At 48.6% G+C, this 19,145-nt stretch overlaps 1 protein-coding gene across 4 annotated transcripts; it reads left to right on the forward strand.

Annotated features, from left to right (window-relative positions):
• Window positions 1-999: 999 nt before the first annotated feature.
• On the forward strand, window positions 1,000-13,371 carry CCNE1 (cyclin E1). Of its 4 annotated transcripts, none has more exons than XM_024238348.3 (12): window positions 1,000-1,201; window positions 1,581-1,627; window positions 1,738-1,825; window positions 2,027-2,086; window positions 6,181-6,326; window positions 6,450-6,585; window positions 9,748-9,894; window positions 10,779-10,874; window positions 11,051-11,185; window positions 11,294-11,405; window positions 11,500-11,657; window positions 12,705-13,371. In XM_024238348.3, the coding sequence occupies exons 2-12, from the start codon at window positions 1,605-1,607 to the stop codon at window positions 12,825-12,827; spliced, it is 1,224 nt and encodes a 407-aa protein (XP_024094116.1). In that variant the 5' UTR covers window positions 1,000-1,201; window positions 1,581-1,604; the 3' UTR covers window positions 12,828-13,371. The 4 variants fall into 4 exon arrangements, with proteins under 4 accessions (XP_024094116.1, XP_054394784.1, XP_024094115.1 ...); XM_024238347.3 differs by having other exon boundaries at window positions 1,003-1,201; window positions 2,018-2,086; XM_054538809.2 differs by lacking the exon at window positions 1,581-1,627 and having other exon boundaries at window positions 1,002-1,201; window positions 2,018-2,086.
• Window positions 13,372-19,145: the final 5,774 nt, after the last annotated feature.

Consider the following 19,145-nt stretch of genomic DNA (forward strand, 5'->3'; position numbering starts at 1 on the left):
CAGGGAGTGTGGATTTGATCCTTATGGGAAACAACTGGAAGGCTTTTTGTTTCTTTTTCTGTAGAAATGGGGTCTCACTGTTACCCAGGCTGGTCTCGAACACCCCAAGGGATCAGCCATCTCGGCCTCCCACAATGCTGGGATTAAAGGCGTGAGCCACCGCGCCAGGCCTCAACTGGAAGGCTTTAAGTGAGAGATGGGGTGCAAGGGAATCCCAGGGTCAGAAAGGTCTTCAGAGCGCCAGGAAGGGCTTGCGGGGGAGGGGCGCGTATGGAAGGGGCGCATGGAAGGAACTCACAGATTCCTTGAATGAATGAATGAACGACCCAATGCACTGATGGATGAATGGAATAGCAGCCAGGAATAGCGGCCAGGAATAGCAGCCGGCCCCCAGGGAGCCCCAGACCCCGCGGCCTGAAGCCTTGCTTCTAGGCCAAGGCACAGGCGCGGTGACCTTGGGGATGTCCCCGCCCAGGACTCATGGCCCGGAACCCGGCGTCCCGGGGGCGGGGAGGGCGTGCCTGGCGGGACAGCGCGCGCGGCGAAACGGCGGGCGGCGCACCTCGCGTAGGCCCCCCACACATTCCCCCCGGCTCAGTCCTGCCGGGACCCGAACCCGCGCCGCCCGCCGTGTTTACATTCCACCCGCGCCAGCCACGCGGCTTTTTGCCGCTCCAGCGCCGCTCGGTCCCGCCCCCGGCGCCCGCGGCCCGCCCCTCGCCGCCGCGCGCCAGACTTCTCCCGCGTCCCGCCCGCCGCCCCGCCCCGCGTCCCGCGCCCCGCGCCCCGCGCCCGGCCCTCGGCGCGCAGGCCCTGTCACTTGGCCCCGCCCCGCCCGCCGGCCCCGCCCCTGATTCCCCGTCCCTGCGCCTCGTTGGCCGGCGCCGTGGAGGGGCGGGCCCGGGGGCGGGGAGAGGGACGGGGCGGGACGGGCTCTGGGTCCCGCGCGGCCGCTGAGGGGCTGGGAGCCGCGGCGGGGCGGCGCGAGGGCGGGCCGGGGCCGGTTCCGCGCGCAGGGATTTTAAATGTCCCGCTCTGAGCCGGGCGCAGGAGCAGCCGGCGCGGCCGCCAGCGCGGTGTAGGGGGCAGGCGCGGATCCCGCCACCGCCGCGCGCTCGGCCCGCCGACTCCCGCCGCCGCCGCCGCCGCCGCCGCCGCCTGCCGGGACTGGAGCGCACCGCCCGCCGCGGACAAGACCCTGGTGAGGCTACTGCCGCGGGCTGCGGACAGGGACTCCTGGGGCCCAGACCGCGCCGGGGAGCTGGGTGGGGGCGGGGTGCGGCCGGGTCGCGGGTCCCCGGGCGGCGGCGCGGGGCGCCCCGGGAGGGTGCTGGGAGCGCGGCGGAGTGGGGCGGTGGGGACACTGAGGCAGCCCGGGCCCCGGGAGGCGACGGGCCGGTGAGGGCGGCGGGGGCGGCGGGACCCTGGGTCGGGGGTCGGCGGGGGCGCGGGTCGCGGGTGACAGGCCACCCCGCCATCGGCCATCTTCCTGGCCCGCCCGGCTGCCCGCGCGCGAGGGGGGAGGGGTGCTGGGCCCACGGCCTGACCCCGCCGCCGCTTCACCCCGCGCCGCCCCGCAGGCCTCAGGCCGGAGCAGCCCCATCATGCCGAGGGAGCGCAGGGAGCGGTGAGTGCCCGCGCCGCGGGGCCGGACGGGACGGGACGGGACGGGACGGGTGGCGTGGGGGAGGGGCGGCCGCGGGTGCTCACCCGGCCCGGTGCCACCCGGGTCCACAGGGATGCGAAGGAGCGGGACACCATGAAGGAGGACGGCGGCGCGGAGTTCTCGGCTCGCTCCAGGAAGAGGAAGGCAAACGTGGCCGTTGTGAGTACAAAAGAGACAGGTTGGGGAGCATCCCCCCCATCTCACCTGGGTACCCGACTTGGCTCTGCCTACGGGGGCGGGGGTCCCTTGGGCAGGAACGGAGCTCATAACCTGATCAGCTTTCTGTTCTTCTCTCTGTTTTTGTCTTGTTTGGTGTGTTTCCTTGGGGTCATGGGGGTGGCTTCATGTTAGTTTTTGCAGGATCCAGATGAAGAAATGGCCAAAATCGACAGGACGGCGAGGGACCAGTGTGGAAGCCAGGTAGGTCCGCCCGGGATTGGGCCTCTGTGGAGGTCCTTCTCCCTGTGGGTCACATGGGGTTTCATGCTGTCTTGTCTCTCGCTGGAGACACTCCGGTGAGAGTGAACTTCTCTAATGCAGCCACAGCCCATATGGCCCAGCACTGTACCTGTCAGTGGGCACTGGCCTCTGCCAGTCCTGGGATTCCAGGAAGCTTGGTGTTCTGAGATTACAGATATGTGCCTAGCCTAGAAGAACCAGAATGGACATCACATTATTCAGTCCTCCCCTTCTACCCAGGAGGAAACTGAGACTCAGTTAGAGGAAGAAAGTAACCCAGAGTCCTGTGCCATCCAGGGGCAAAGTTGGGCCCTCGGCCTTGTCTGTAAAAGCTGGTGAACTGGGGGAGGGTTCCTGGGTGTTTATAAGCAACAACTTTCCCCCTATCTACACCTATTTTTCTTGTCATGGTGTTTAAGGACCTCCTCCGTCTTCTGTAGGTCAGGTTTCAAATTCTTCTCCTCTTTCTGGCCCTGGAAATTCTTCTAGCCCCTCCAGCAATTACCTGCATTGATCCCCAGCTCAGCCTGACCTCAGCAAGAGTATCAGTGGAACATTCAGTGTAATGATAGGTAGTGTCTCAATATGTTTTTTTTTTTGACTGCTTTTCTTTTCTCTCCTTAAGGAGTTCCTGCCAAATTTCCTGCATGCAGTGTGATAATCATTATAATATCAGAAGTTTCTTGCAGGAAAAGCTTGTACTATCTCTTTACTTTCAGAAATGGCTGGAGACTGTAGTTATGTCTCCAGTGGGGGAAGCAGCCTATCTCTAAACTAGCTGGTCAGGCCTTCTGACTCTATCACAGATAAATGCTGAACAGAAACAGTGTTCGACCTGAGTGCAGGGATCCCAGTTAGGTTAGCAGAGGAGCCCCTCACTTTGCAGAGCAGCAGCCAGGGTAGTTCGTCTGGAATCGTGAAGGGTTTCAACGCAGTGGGCCGTGTTCTAAATAGCAGTTGTCACTGCATGTAAGGTCCCCCAAAATAAGCATTTCTGAGGAGGGTCCACTGACTATTGAAGAAAGGGTTGCTGATTTCCTTTTTCATTCAAAGAAATCATTTCAGAGAAGGAAATGAGATGGCATATCCCAAGTTTTTTTTTTCTTCCCTTAAAGTACATTCAAATCAAGCAAGTTGATTTTTTAGGTATTATAAAATGAATTCTGACTTTGTGAAATTCAGGATTGTTTATTTTCCCAGCTGTGTTTTGAATAGAAAAGAAACTTCCAGCTGAAGATGAAGCAGGGCCGTCCCTGTTGCATTCTTGGAGTTTTAGAAGCATGTCTGTTCTCAAGGATAGCCTGAGCAGTGAGGAGGGTGGCTCCTGGGACGGATTGTGGCTCTGTCCCCTGGCCACAGCGTGTGGATAGCTGTGCTGCCGGAATAGCCGTACCATTTCCCACTAGAAGGCATTTTCGTGGTTCTCCAGAGATTAATGGCAACAGATTTCTATACATTTTGTAGAGTAGATAGCTTAAACATTAGCTGTCTATGTATGGAGCAGTATCTTTGTTATTTCTTTGTGGGGATTCATGAAACTAGAACTTGGGGGTACAACAGAACCTTTTTCCCTGTTCACATACAGAACTTTTCTCTGGAGTTATCATAGTTCCCCCCAGTACAACAGTCTTGAGCTACTTGGAGCCATTGTGCTAAACTCTTGTGTGACTGCTTCATCGAGACCACGTGGAAGCTTTTTAATTTTCATCTTAGGCTGTTCTTAATGAAAAGAATACCCTTTTTTCTAAGATCTACTTAACACGTCCATTTTGTTGTTTAATTTTTTTGCACGAGACTCAGTCTTTCTATTGAAGTGGAATCCTGGACTGTTACTTTTCAGAAAATAATCCTACGTAAGGAAAAAAGTGGTATGAGGAGCTGGAGTGGTTAGGAATCCCATTGGTCTCTTATTGTTATCTCATTCCTTCCTAAATAAAGTCAGACGGATCTTGCTTTGAAACTTGGTGTACACTCAAGTTAAGGACATAGACTTAATTATTCTACCTCATCCACTGGTCCCTAAAAAGGCCAACTTTGGAAACCATTTGTCTGCTAATGGTTCACCTAGTTTGGGAACTGCTGCTGGACTCATCTATGTCCAAAGGCCTGCTCTCAGATGTGCCAGCCATCTGGCTGTAGAGGGTGGCACCCAGCATTATCCCTTCAAGACTAGAATTCATTCTTCCTGAATGAAGAACAACTTACAGCGGTTGTAATGTGACCCTTTTTGAGTTAAGGAAATGCCACCCGCACATGGTACTAGAACTGAAAGGAAGCAGCCTTGCTCGCACAGCTGTTGGCAGGAGCTGTCATGGATAATTTGCATGCCCAATTCTTTGTACATTGGGTGGGGAAGAGCTTTATCTGGCTTTGCTCTTCTAACTGAAAGTGCTTGGGCTTCCTCTGAAGGCGGCCAATGTGCTGTGGTCGCCACTATGTGCTGTGTCTTCGAGGTAGCACTTAGAGCCCGAGTTTCCACGTTCATTTATAGTGACCCCAGTTGTCTATTTTGTTCTTGAGTCAATGTTAATGGTCTCTGCTTTTTTTTTTTTTTTTTTTTTTTGAGGTGGGGACAGAGTCTCGCTCTGTCACCCAGGCTGGAGTGCAATGGCGCGATCTCGGCTCCCTGCAACCTCCGCCTCCCGGGTTCAAGTGATTCTCCTGCTTCAGCCTCCTGAGTAGTTGGGATTACAGGTGCCTACTAACCACACCCGGCTAATTTTTGTATTTTTAGTAGAGACGGGGTTTCACCAGGTTGGCCAGGCTGGTGGTCTCTGCTTTAAAAAAAAAAAATGCCAGGTGCGGTGGCTCAGGCTTGTAATCCCAGCACTTTCGGAAGACAAGGCAGAAGGATGGCTTGAGTCCAGGAGTTCGAGACCAGCCTGGACAACATGGCAAAACCCCATCTCTACAAAAAAATACAAAAATTAGCTGGGCGTGCTCGTGCATGCCTATAGTCCTAGCTGCTCAGGAGGCTGAGGCAGGAGGATCGCTTGACCCCAGGAGGCAGAGGTTGCAGTGAGCTGAGATCGCACCACGGCACTCCAGCCTGGGCAACAGAGGGAGACCTGTCTCAAAAAAAAAAAAAAGCCAAGTCTCAGACTTTCATATGGCTTCCATGCTAGTAGGATTGTTACCTGCCTAATATCTTCAGCAAAGTTACTATTTTATAACTTTAAAAATCAAACAGACTTCTTAGAGTAGGAATAGCTTTAAAAATGAAAATATTCTAAATGGACTTTAGTGTTTTTCAGATATTGAAAATTGAATACATATCTGAAACCTTTAAAAGAAAAGCATAGTGCTTTGGTTTATAATAGTTCCTTACTTTATCAGGTATTTGAATTACCCTGCAAGACTCAGGAGATTCAGAGGTCTAGTGTCTAGGCTAGCTTCCTGTAGACTTCATAGTATGACCTGTGACCTGTGACCATCACTTGATTTGGTTTTAACTAGGTGGATGTTCATTCTGTTTGTTTCGAGTTAAGGAAAAGAAAAAGTCCTTTATTATTTAACATATTTGGCTAGTCCTGCAACAAAAAGAAAATGTCACATTTGATGAGTTTTTGTTTTAAACTGAGGGGACTTTAATACATATGGCAGCCAATTTACATTTTTGATCTTTTTTTGTTTATTATACTTTAAGTTTTAGGGTACATGTGCACAACGTGCAGGTTAGTTACATATGTATATATGTGCCATGTTGGTGTGCTGCACCCATTAACTCATCATTTAACCTTAGGTATATCTCCTAATGCTGTCCCTCCCCCCTCCCCCCCATTTTTGATCTTTTATACTAATGAATGTGAAGTGCTTATGTAAATATTTTTATTGACAATTCTGTTTTACTTTTAAGAAATTGTAGTAGATGCATTGTACTCATTAAAAAAATCTTTGAGTTGTGACAAAAAATATCATAATGTATCTTTTTGGAAGCACTTTCAGAAGTCATGCCTAGTATCTTACTGAGTGGCAAGTGAGTTTGTAATGTTTTTGGGTAACGTAAGAGCTGTTTGCATCTTATCTCACCTCTCCTGTGTATTTTTCATTTACAGCCTTGGGACAATAATGCAGTCTGTGCAGACCCCTGCTCCCTGATCCCCACACCTGACAAAGAAGATGATGAGCGGGTTTACCCAAACTCAACGTGCAAGTCTCGGATTATTGCACCATCCAGAGGCTCCCCACTGCCTGTACTGAGGTCAGTGCCGACTCTGCCACGTGGCTTCCAGGTCTCTTACTCCATGCTCCCCTTTATCCCTCATAGCATGGACGCATTCTTACCCCTTTGTGGGCCTCATTTTTGTTGTGTGTTTTGTTGTAGCTGGGCAAATAGAGAGGAAGTCTGGAAAATCATGTTAAACAAGGAAAAGACATACTTAAGGGATCAGCACTTTCTTGAGCAACACCCTCTTCTGCAGCCAAAAATGCGAGCAATTCTTCTGGATTGGTTAATGGAGGTGAGCTTGAGTCTTCCTGTTCGCTTCATGAAAGCACTGAGCATTTCCAGCATTTTTGTGTATTAGGACCTCTGTGTGGTTTATTCCCATGACACGTTCTCCATCTCTGAAGCTATATGGTATATTTACTGCGGTGGTCTTTCTGTTTTGCTTGTATTCTTAGCAAGAATTTCTGAAATCTTTTTATCCTTCAGATGTTTTAAAATTGGCATCTAATTTTTTCCATCCAAGTTTAAATAATTGTTAAGGTTGTATTTTCCAGTAAATTGTAACTGTTAACATTTGAGCTTTGTTCATTATGTTCATTAAATTGCTTTTTATTTATTTATTTTTTTTTGAGATGGGAGTCTTGCTTTGTCACCCAGGCTGGAGTACAGTGGCACAATCTCGGCTTACTGCAACCTCTGCCTCACGGGTTCAAGTGACTCTCCTGGCCTCAGCCTCCTGAGTAGCTGGGATTACAGGCGCACGCCATCACGCCCAGTATTGTTTTTTCTTTTTTAGACGGAGTCTTGCTCTGTCACCCAGGCTAGAGTGCAGTGGCGCGATCTCGGCTTACTGCAAGCTCCTCCTCCTGGGTTCATGCCATTCTCCTGCCTCAGCCTCCTGAGTAGCTGGGACTACAGGTGCCCGCCACCACGTCTGGCTAATTTTTTGTATTTTTAGTAGAGATGGGATTTCACTGTGTTAGCCAGGATGGTCTCGATCTCCTGACCTTGTGGTTTGCCCGCCTCGGCCTCCCAAAGTGCTGGGATTACAGGCATGAGCCACCGCACCTAGCCTAATTTTTGTATTTTTAGAAGAAACGGGGTTTCACCATGTTGGCCAGGCTGGTCTTGAACTCCTGACCTCGTGATCCACCCACCTCGGCCTCCCAGAGTGCTGGGATTACAGGTGTGAGCCACCATGCCCAGCTAAATTGCTTTTAAATGTATCCGCTGGGATGCATATATCACCTCTTTGATAGCTACTGTCATAAATTGTAAACATATATGGATAAGCTTATCTTAAACAGGTCTGACATTGCTCCTTTTTAACTTCTTGGAATCTATTCCCTTTTCCACCATTCCCATTTATTCTAATAAAATATATTGTTCAAATCCTGGCTGGGCACAGTGGCTCATGTCTGTAATCCCACACTTTGGAAGGCCAAGGCAGAAGAATCCCTTGAGCCCAGGAGTTAGAGACTAGCCTGGGCAACACAGTGAGACCCCATGTCTTTTTTTTTTTTTTGAGATGGAGTTTCGCTCTTGTTGCCCAGGCTGGCGTGCAATGGTGTGATCTTGGCTCACCACAACCTCTGCCTCCCGGGTTCAAGCGATTTTCTTGCCTCAGGCTCCCGAGTAGCTGGGATTACAGGCATACGCCACCACGCGTGGCTAATTTTGTATTTTTAGTAGAGACGGGGTTTCTCCATGTTGGTCAGGCTGGTCTTGAACTCCCGACCTCAGGTGATCTGCCCGCCTTGGCCTCCCAAAGTGCTGGGATTACAGGCGTGAGCCACTGCGCTCGGCCCTTGAGACCCCATTTCAACAAAAAATAAAAAATTGTCAGGGTATAGTGGCTCAGGCTTGTAGTCACAACTACTGAGGAGGCTGAAGTGGGAGGATTGCTTGAGCCTGGGAGTTGGAGCTTGCAGTGAGCTGCGATATCACCACTGCACTCCAGCCTAGGTGACCATGAGACTCTGTCTCAATTTTTTTTTTAAGCATATTTTTAAAGCTATTTGGACCATTGGAGTGGCTTCTGTGTTTTGAGACAGAGTTGCTCTGTCACCCAAGCTGGAGTGTAGTGGTGCAGTCACGGCTCACTGCAGGCTCCAATTCCTGGGCTCAAGCAGTCCTCCCACCTCAGCCTCCCCAGTCGTTGGGACTACAGGCATGAGCCACTATGCCCTGCCAATTTTTTATTTTTTGTTGAGATGGGGTCTTGCTACGTTGCCCCGGCTGGTCTCCAACTCCTGGGATCAAGAGATCCCCGTGCCTTGGCCTCCCAAAGTGCTGGGATTGCAGGTGTGAGCTACAGCATCCAACTCAAATCTTTTCTTGGTCCACACTATTTTATTTCTCTTTAACAGTTAATCAAAAGAACAAGTATAACAACATTTGATAGATAATGGTTAAACATAAAAGATGAGATTTTATTGGTAGTATATCTCTTACTGGGATGAACTGCGGTAGCTTATAGTTTCTTGATTAAGGGAAGCTTCCTAGACAACCTTGTAAGACTTGAATGGATGAGAAGTGGCTTTTCTTCTGAAGTGGAAGAACATCTCAGGCAGACCTGCTTCATGAAAACATGTAGAAGTTGAGTGTGTAACTACAGAAGTACCCTTCATCCTCGGGGGTACATCCCAAGACCCGCAGGAGATGCCTGAAGCCACAGATAGTACTGAGCTCTAGATATGCCATGTTTTTAATCCTCTACTTTCATGTTTTCACTTAAAGAAAGCACTTCACGGCTTCTCTTTGGCATTTCCAAATAGCCAGCATCACTACTCTTGCCCTGTGGGGCCATTATTCAGTAAAATAAGGGCTGCTTGCTTGAACACCAGCACTGCTGTGCTGTGACAGTCCATCTGATAACCTGTGTGCTAGTGAGTGACTAACAGGCAGGTGGCCTACTCCACGGGGTTGTGCGGGCAAGGGGATGATTCACATCCTAGGCAGGTGAGGGTGGGACAGGCCAGAAGGGCCCCTCATTTAAAACCTATCAGTTGTTAGGCTGGGCACAGTGGCTCATCCCTATAATCCCAGCACTTTGGGAGGCCAAAGCAGGCAGATCACTTGAGGCCAGGAGTTCAAGACCAGCCTGGCCAACGTGGTGAAACACCATTTCTACTAAAAATACAAAAATTAGCTGGGCATGGTGGCGGGTGCTGGTAATTCCAGCTACTCGGGAGGCTGAAGCAAGAGAATCGCTTGAGCCTGGGAGGTGGAGGTTGCAGTGAACCAAGATCACAACACTACATTCCAGCCTGGGTGACAGAATAAGACACCTCAAAAAAAAAAAAAAAGAAAAAAAGAAAACAAAATCTATCAATTGTTGAGTTCAGGAACTTTGCATTTTATATTGTCCTTCACCAAAGTCATTACAAGTTTTTTTTTTCCCCTCCCTCAAGTAAAACTTACTTGTTCTAAAACTTACTAAATATGTTTTCAGGTGTGTGAGGTCTATAAACTTCACAGGGAGACCTTTTACTTGGCACAAGATTTCTTTGACCGGTATATGGCGACACAAGAAAATGTTGTAAAAACTCTTCTACAGCTTATTGGTATTTCATCTTTATTTATTGCAGCCAAACTTGAGGTAAATAATTTTCAAATATTTGTTCTATAATGTGTGTTATTTCTCGAGCTCCACTGGGATTGGGGGAAGAGGTTGGCGCTTTGCCTATAGCACTCATCCTAAATTTTTCTAATTTGCTACCCTGTAAAGTTAAGACACACGCCAAACAGAAAAAAAGGCTGGAAAGTGACCAGGAAGAGAAAAGTAGTGAGGGTATGGAAGACCTAGGTTCATGTAGTTACACTGAGCAAAAAAAAAAAAATGAACTTTGAACTAAGATAATAATTTTGGGCCCGGGGTGGTGGCTCAAGCCTTTAATCCCAGCACTTTGGGAGGCCAAGGCAGCTGGGTCACTTGAGGCCAGTAGTTTGAGACATGGTGAAACACCATTTGTACTAAAAATACAAAGATTAGCCAGGCATGGTGGCGTGTGCCTGTAATCCCAGCTATTCGGGAGGCTGAGGCAAGAGAATTGCTGGAGCCCAGGAGGCAAAGATTGCAGTGAGTCGAGATCCCACCGCTGTACTCCACCCTGGGCAACAGAGGGAAATTCTGTCTAAAAAAAAAAAGAAAAAAGAAAAGATTAAAAATTTGTGTATGATTATCAAAGGGTGTATGGGCCCAACTTTCAAATGTGTTAAAGGTACTGAAAAGGGGATATTTCAAGAGTACCCACAATGAGTCAAAGTTCCATCCATTTATTTAAGGGTGGGTGGGAGTTGTGTGTGTGTGTTTTTTTTTTTTTTTTTTTTTTTACAACCATTGGAGTGGCTTCTGTGTTAATCCCATCAGTGTGCCCTCTCTCTTTCCATGCCAGGGTGCTGAGAAGTCATTTTGGATGCATTATAAATTGAGACTGTTAGAGATTGGCTTTGGTGCTAGTGCCATCTTTTATTTCCTTTCAGGAAATCTATCCTCCAAAGTTGCACCAGTTTGCGTATGTGACAGATGGAGCTTGTTCAGGAGATGAAATTCTCACCATGGAATTAATGATTATGAAGGTGGGTTCCAGTGAATTTTCCAGCCATTTTTTAAATGCGTACGGCAGATCTTTTCCACCTGAAGTGTGAGGTGCTTCTGGGAGGTGTTCTCCAGCTGGACACATTGTGGCATGGAATATGGCTGCATTTTGAACTTTTCTCAATCATCGGTCTCTTTTCTCTCTGTTTTCCTTTAGGCCCTTAAGTGGCGTTTAAGTCCCCTGACTATTGTGTCCTGGCTGAATGTATACATGCAGGTTGCATATCTAAATGACTTACATGAAGTGCTACTGCCGCAGTATCCCCAGCAAATCTTTATACAGATTGCAGAGGTAAGTGGCTCCATCACGTCCGTGGGGCCACCTTCCCTGCAGCTGGAGTGAGGAACTCTAGAAGAGGCGTTGGTGGCATCCATCTCAGCGTTCTTTTCTTCTCCATAGCTGTTGGATCTCTGTGTCCTGGATGTTGACTGCCTTGAATTTCCTTATGGTATACTTGCTGCTTCGGCTTTGTATCATTTCTCGTCATCTGAATTGATGCAAAAGGTTTCAGGTAAGTTGGCTTTCCAGTGCATGCACAAACAAGGTGTACTAAACTTACATCCAGTTGTCAGCCTCAGATTAAGCCCACGACGTCTTCACTGCAGGGTATCAGTGGTGCGACATAGAGAACTGTGTCAAGTGGATGGTTCCATTTGCCATGGTTATAAGGGAGATGGGGAGCTCAAAACTGAAGCACTTCAGGGGCGTCGCTGATGAAGATGCACACAACATACAGACCCACAGAGACAGCTTGGATTTGCTGGTCAGTGCTGCTCCTTCTTTCAGTCCTTCTTGGCCAAATTCTTAAAACTGCCTAAATAGGCCAGCCCCAGTGGTTCAGGCCTGTAAACCCAGCACTTTGGGAGACCGAGGTGGGCCGATCACTTGAGGCCAGGAGTTCAAGACCAGCCTGGCCAACATGGTGAAACCTTGTCTCTACTAAAAATAAAAAAATGAGCTGGGTATGGTGGTGGGTGCCTGTAGTCCCAGCTACTCGAGAGGCTGAGGCAGGAGAATCGTTTGAACCTGGGAGGCGGAGGTTGCAGTGCGTTGAGATCACGCCACTGCACTCCAGCCTGGGCGACAGAGTGAAACTATGTCTCAAAAAAAAAAAAACTGCCTAAATAACCTGTTCACTTTTCTTCAGGCAGGCCCCAGATATCCTTGAAAAACTCCATTTTAATTAATTGAACAAGAAAAATCCTGGCAAATTGATGCTGTATCTCACTATCATATAGACTACAGAGTTTTAAAGTGCTCTTTGATATTTTTTTTTCTTTCACTCATCTCCATAGAAAAAGACATAGTGGCCAGACACAGTGGCTTTTGGAGGCCAAGGCAGAAGGACTGCTTGAGCCCAAAAGTTTGAGACTAGCCTGGGCAACACAGGGAGACCCCGTCCCTAAAAAATTTAAAAACTAGCCAGGCCGGGTGGCACATGTCTGTAGTCCCAGCACTTTGGGAGGCCGAGGCGGGCAGATCGCCTGAGGTCAGGAGTTCAAGACCAGCCAGGCCAAAATGGCGAAACCCTGTCTCTATGAAAAATACAAAAATTAGCTAGGCATGGTGGCGGGTGCCTATAATCTCAGCTATTCTACTCGGGAGGCTGAGGCAGGAGAATCGGTTGAACCCTGGGAGTGGAAGTTGCAATAAGCCGAGATCCCACCACTGTACTACAGTCTAGATGACAAAGCAAGACTCCATCTTGAGAAAAAAAAATTTTTTAATTAAAAAAGAAAAATCCTATGGCAATTGAAGCCCAAGGATATGTTCTACTCTAACGTGTTGTCCCTTTTATTCTTACCAACAGGACAAAGCCCGAGCAAAGAAAGTCATGTTGTCTGAACAAAATAGGGCTTCTCCTCTCCCCAGTGGGCTCCTCACCCCGCCACAGAGCGGTAAGAAGCAGAGCAGCGGGCCGGAAATGGCGTGACCACCCCATCTTTCTCCACCAAAGACAGTTGCGCGCCTGCTCCACGTTCTCTTCTGTCTGTTGCAGCGGAGGCGTGCGTTTGCTTTTACAGATATCTGAATGGAAGAGTGTTTCTTCCACAACAGAAGTATTTCTGTGGATGGCATCAAACAGGGCAAAGTGTTTTTTATTGAATGCTTATAGGTTTTTTTAAATAAGTGGGTCAAGTACACCAGCCACCTCCAGACACCAGTGTGTGCTCCCGATGCTGCTATGGAAGGTGCTACTTGACCTGAGGGACTCACACAACAACAAAAGCTTGAAGCTGTGGAGGGCCACGGTGGCGTGGCTCTCCCCACAGGTGTTCCGGGCTGCGTTGTACCAAGTGGAGCAGGTGGTTGCGGGCAAGCAATGCGCAGAGCCCACAGCCAGCTGGGCAGGGGGCTGCCCTCTCCACATTATCAGTTGACAGTGTACAATGCCTTTGATGAACTGTTTTGTAAGTGCTGCTATATCTATCCGTTTTTTAATAAAGATAATACTGTCTTTGAGACAGCTGGTTTTATGAGCTGTGTCTGGTAACTTAAGGTAGCAGTCAGCCTTAATTGTGGCTATATCAAGTTCTGTTTTTTGACTTCATACTTCTCATACTTCTTGACGCTCAAGTCTTTCTTTTTTTTTTTTTTGAGACAGGGACAGGGTCTCGCTCTGTCACCAAGGCTGGAGTGCAGGGGCACAATCTTGGCTCACTGCAGCCTCTGCCTCCCGGGTTTAAGCGGTTCTCCTGCCTCAGCCTCCTAAGTAGCTGGGACTACAGGTGTGTGCCACCACACCCAGCTAATTTTTGTATTTTTAGTGGAGATGGGGTTTCGCCATGTTGGCCAGGCTGGTCTCAAACTCCTGACCTCAGGTGATCCGCCCATCTCAGCCTTCCAAAGCTGGGATTACAGGTGTGAGCCACCGCACCCAGCCTTGAGGCTTAACTCTTTTGGTCAAATAAGTTTTTCAATGTATTTGATGGAAAGAAAACTTTAGAAGTGGGCTTCAGGTGCAGCCTGTCTGCCTCCTGGTGCCCCCTGAGCTGGAAGTGAGGAGTCCACCTGGTATTTGTCTCACCATGCCCTGCACTGGTGGCTGCTCACACCAGGTTTATTGGCCAACAGTGGCAGTAGTGGTGAGGTAATGTCCACACCGAAGAGAATTCCTAGGTGTAACTTCCTTCCTAGGGCTGGTTAAAGGCCATAAGGAATCTGTAATTAGCATGATTTAATGCTTTTTTTTTTTTTGCCCTTACCGAAATCTTAGCCTAAAGAATAAGTGAATTTTTATTTGGAGAACTTTTAACATAGTAGCCTAAAACTGCTTTTAAGAAGAAAATGCGGCCGGGCGCGGTGGCTCACGCCTGTAATCCTAGCACTTTGGGAGGTCAAGGCGGGCAGATCACAAGGTCAGGAGGTCGAAACCATCCTGGCTAACACGGTGAAACTCCGTCTCTACTAAAAATAGAAAAATTAGCCAGGCATGGTGGCGGGTGCCTGTAGTCCCGGCTACTCAGGAGGCTGAGGCAGGAGAATGGTGTGAACCTGGGAGGCGGAGCTTGCAGTGAGCCGAGATCGCATCACCACTCCAGCCTGGGCAACAGAGTGAGACTCCGTCTCAAAAAAAAAGGAAAGGAAGAAAATGCGGCTGGGTGTGTGGCTCACGCCTGTAATCCTAGCACTTTGGGAGGCTGAGTTGGGCAGATCACTTGAGGTCAGGAGTTGGAGACCAGCCTGCCCAACATGGTGAAACCCCATCTGTAGTAAAAATACAAAAATTAAGGCTGAGCATGGTGGTTCACGCCTGTAATCCCAGCACTTTGGGAGGCCGAGGTGGGCGGATCACCTGAGGTTGGGAGTACAAAACAAGCCTGACCAACATGGAGAAACCCCATTTCTACTAAAAATACAAAAAAAATTAGCCAGGTGTGGTGGCACATGCCTATAATCCTAGCTACTCGTGAGGCTGAGGCAGGAGAATCGCTTGAATCCAGGAGGCAGAGGTTGCAGTGAGCTGAGATCGCATCATTGCACTCCAGTCTGGGCAACAAGAGCAAAACTCCATCTCAAAAAAAAAAAAAATGAGAAGTAGAGTTATATGTCAGCTGCGTGCATGATGCAGCCTGTTGGCTGAGCACTGATGGAGTCACCAAGTGCCTTGCTAATCATTGCTGCCCACTTACAGGCCTCGTGTACAGCTCACGTGACTTTTTTTTTTTTTTGTACTTTTAGTAGAGATGGCGGTTCACCATGTTGGCTAGACTGGTCTTGAACTCCTGACCTTGTGATCCGCCCACCTCAGCCTCCCAAAGTGTTGGGATTACAGGCGTGATCCACCACGTCTGGCCGCTCACGTGACTTTTTTTTTTTTTTTTTTTTTTTTGAGAGGGAGTCTTGCTCTGTCACCCAGGCTGGAGTGCAGTGGTACAATCTTGGCTCACTGCAACCTCCACCTCCCCCCCGTTCAAAATTCTCCCACCTCAGTCTCCCAAGTAGCTGAGATTACAGGTGCCCGCCACCACACCCGGCTGATTTTTGTATTTTTAGTAGAGATGGGGTTTCATCATGTTGGCCAGCCTGGTCTTGAACTCCCGAACTCAGGTGATCTGCCTGCCTCGGCCTCCCAAAATGCTGGGATTGCAGGCATGAGCCACCACATCCGGCCACTCACATGACTTTTTACTGAATATTCTTCAAGTGGTGGTCTTTCGGAGTCTTGTCTAACAGTGCTTCATCATGTGTGCCAGTACATACAAGGAAGGGTGAATGAACAAATAAATACTGCTTATTTTCAACTTGGTATTTTATCTCATTTGGCAAAAATCTAAAGAAAAAAGCAGCCATTTGAAATTCGTAACCATATGCAGTGAGCCAAGATGGCACCATGGCAGTACAGTCTGGGCGACGGAGCAAGATTCCGTCTTAAAAAGAATAAAATAAAATCTGTAACCATATTTGTGTGAAGTTGGAGAGACCTTACTTTTGACATTGATGTAGTTCTGGCAAATTTTTTTTTTTTTTTTTTTTGAGATGGAGTCTCCTCTGTTGCCAGGCTGGAGTGCAGTGGCACAATCTCGGCTCACTGCGACCTCCATCTCTCAGGTTCAAGGCATTCTCCAGCCTCAGCCTCCCGAGTAGCTGGGACTACAGGCACGCGCCACCACACCCAGCTAATTTTGTATTTTTAGTAGAGACGGGGTTTCTCCATGTTGGCCAGGCTGGTCTCAAACTCCTGACCTCAGGTGATCCACCCTCCTCGGCCTCCCAAAGTGATGGGATTACAGGCATTAGCCATTGTGCCGGCTTTTCTGGCAAGTTTTATTTATTTAATTTAATTTAATTTAATTTAATTTTTTTGAGATGGAGTCTCACTTTGTCACCCAGGTTGGAGGGCAATGGCGTGATCTCGACTCACTGTAACTTCTGCCTTCTGGGTTCAAGCGATTCTCCTGCCTCAGCCTCCTCAGTAGCTGGGACTACAGGCGCGTACCACCACACCTGGCTAATTTTTGTATTTTTAGTAAAGATGCGGTTTCACCATGTTGGCCAGGCTGGTCTCAAACTCCTGACCTCGTGATCCGCCTGCCTCAGCCTCCCAAAGTGCTGGGATTACAGGCATGAGCCACCGCACCCGGCCCTCTGGCAAGTTTTAATACTACAGTTATCCTAATAAATGCATTGTAAATCTACATGTAAGGTAATGGTATTTAGTCAAATGATAGGACTAGCAAGTTATTTCTTCACTTAGGCAGAGATGTTCTAGTCTTAAAAAGCAGTGAGTTTTTGGCTGGGCATGGTGGCTCACACCTGTAATCCCCGCACTTTGGGAGGCTGAGTTGGGCAGATCACTTAAAGCCAGGAGCTTGAGACAAGCCTTATCTGCAACCTTTGCCTCCCAGGTTCAAATGATTATCCTGCCTCAGCCTCCTGAGAAGCTGGGATTACAGACACCTGCCCATGCCCGGCTAATTTTTTTTGTATTTTTAGTAGAGACGGGGTTTCGCCATGTTAGCCAGGCTGGTCTCGAACTCCAGACCTCGGGTAATCCACCTGCCTCAGCCTCCCACAGTGCTGGGATTACAGGCGTAAGCCACCTTGCCCGGCCTACATTTGGCATTTTCTTTTTTTCTTTCTTTTTTTTTTTTTTGGAGATGGAGTCTCACTCTGTCACCCAGGCTGGAGTGCAGTGGCATGATCTCGGCTCACTGCAACCTCCGCCTCCCAGGTTCAAGCGATTCTCCTGCCTTAGCCTCCCGAGTAGCTGAGACTACAGGCACCCACCACCACGCCCTGCTGATTTTTGTAGTTTTAGTAGAGATGGAGTTTCACCATGTTGGCCAGGCTGGTCTCGAACTCCTGACCTCAGGTGATCCGCCTGCCTTAGCCTCCCAAAGTGCTGGGATTACAGGTGTGAGCCAGTGTGTCTGGCCTACATTTGGCATTTTGTAAGCAAAAAGATGGCACTAAAAAATTTCTATTTCCAAAGTTTCATAAATTTGAGAGCTTGACACATTGAGGTAACAGCAAATTTGAAAGTACGTTTGAGGCTAGGCATGATGGCTCACGCCTGTAATCCCAGCATTTAGGGAGGTTCGAGGTGGGTGGATCACTTGAAGTCAGGAGATCAAGACCAGCCTGGCCAACATGGTGAAACCTCATTTCTACTAAAGTACAAAAAATTAGCCAGGTGTCGTGGTGGGCGCCTGCAGTCCCAGCTACTCAGGAGGCTGAGGCAGGAGAATCGCTTGAACCCGGTAGGCGGATGTTGCAGTGAGCTGAGATCATGCCACTGCACTCCAGCCTGGGTGACATCTTAAAAAAAACACACACACATTTGAGGTAAATATTAATTCATAGGTCATTTAGCAACCCACCGTATTACAGAGGGTGCTAGAATATGCTGAAATAAGAATGCCTTATATGTAACTTGTTGGAATGCTGCATTTCTGGAAGTCAAAGCTTTTTAAGTGGCAGTGTTGTCACAGGCAGCTCTTAATCGTTGGTGCTAATAAAGGCTAAGTCCTGAATGGGTAAATGACATCCAAATTAATCAATCATGTCTATACTTAGGAACCCTAAGAGTTGCTAGTAAGTAGAAATCAAAGTTCCCCTGTAAGAGGAGCTTTTTCCACTTGCTAGTAATCTGTGCTTTGGCCTCTCTCTCATTGGCTGCAAATACCCCTTGACCAAGTCGCTTATGTTCTGCTATTCAGCTAAAGCCAGATGAGGCCACAAGAGACACTGGGGTGAAAATGGCAGCTCAGTCAACTTGGGTGAACAGATGTCCTGAGGAGATGTGTTAGCAAGAAGGACCAGAGAAAGGAGGTGATGTGGCCCCTGATCTAACTCTCGGGTTAGAGATGGAGAAAGAGCGAGTGATTCACCAACCCTGGAGACACTGAATTGTGGTTGAGCAGACCATATCTTCATATCCTGCCTCAGCTCACAGAATTCACTTGCGGCCAGGCACAGTGGCTCATGACTCTAGTCCCAGCACTTTGGGAGGCCAAGGTGGGCAGATCGTCTGAGCCCAGGAGTTCGAGACCAGCCTGGGCAATATGGCAAAACTCCATCTCTACAAAAAATTTAAAAATTAGCTGGTTGTGGTGGCACATGCCTGTAGTACCAGCTACCCAGGAGGCCGAGATGGGAGAATCACCCGAGCCTGGGAGGTTGAGGCTGCAGTGAGCCATGACTGTGCCACTGCACTCCAGCCTAAGCGTCAGAGTGAGACCCTGTCTCCCAAAAAAGAATTCACTTGCTAGAGTCCGCCAGAGTTGTTGTCATTTCTCTGCCCACTGTGCCTGACAACAACAACAACAACAACAAACCCTGGTCCTCAGGTGGTGGGAGTCAAGGGTTCTCCAATGCCATCTTCCCTGTGTGGAACACGGACAGCTTGCCCTTTCGTGATGGTTATTTGGTACCATGTGATAAATACATGATGCAGACGTTCACACTGACTTTCAGTTTCTAAGGCAGGTAGCGCCATGGAGCCCTTTAAGATTCAGAGCGTGGCACCCAATACGTGTCCATCCTCTAACCCAGACACAAACGAGATTGGAGTTTATTCGGGCAAAATTAGGCTCTAGCTCTGAGCAGGGCTAGAAAGAGAAATCAAATCTGATAATGTCTAGTCATATTTACCCAACCGTGCATTTTCCTACCACATGTTCCACATTTTGAAATTCAAATCACATTTATACCTTGGACATTGTTAGAAGACTATTTTTATCCCTGCTGTAATCATCTAATTTGCTGATTACAGGTCTCAAATTGCCACAGAGAACTCAATTTTTGA

The sequence above is a fragment of the Pongo abelii genome, chromosome 20 (assembly GCF_028885655.2).
Source record: "Pongo abelii isolate AG06213 chromosome 20, NHGRI_mPonAbe1-v2.0_pri, whole genome shotgun sequence".
In the NCBI taxonomy this organism is placed as follows: Eukaryota; Metazoa; Chordata; class Mammalia; order Primates; family Hominidae; genus Pongo; species Pongo abelii.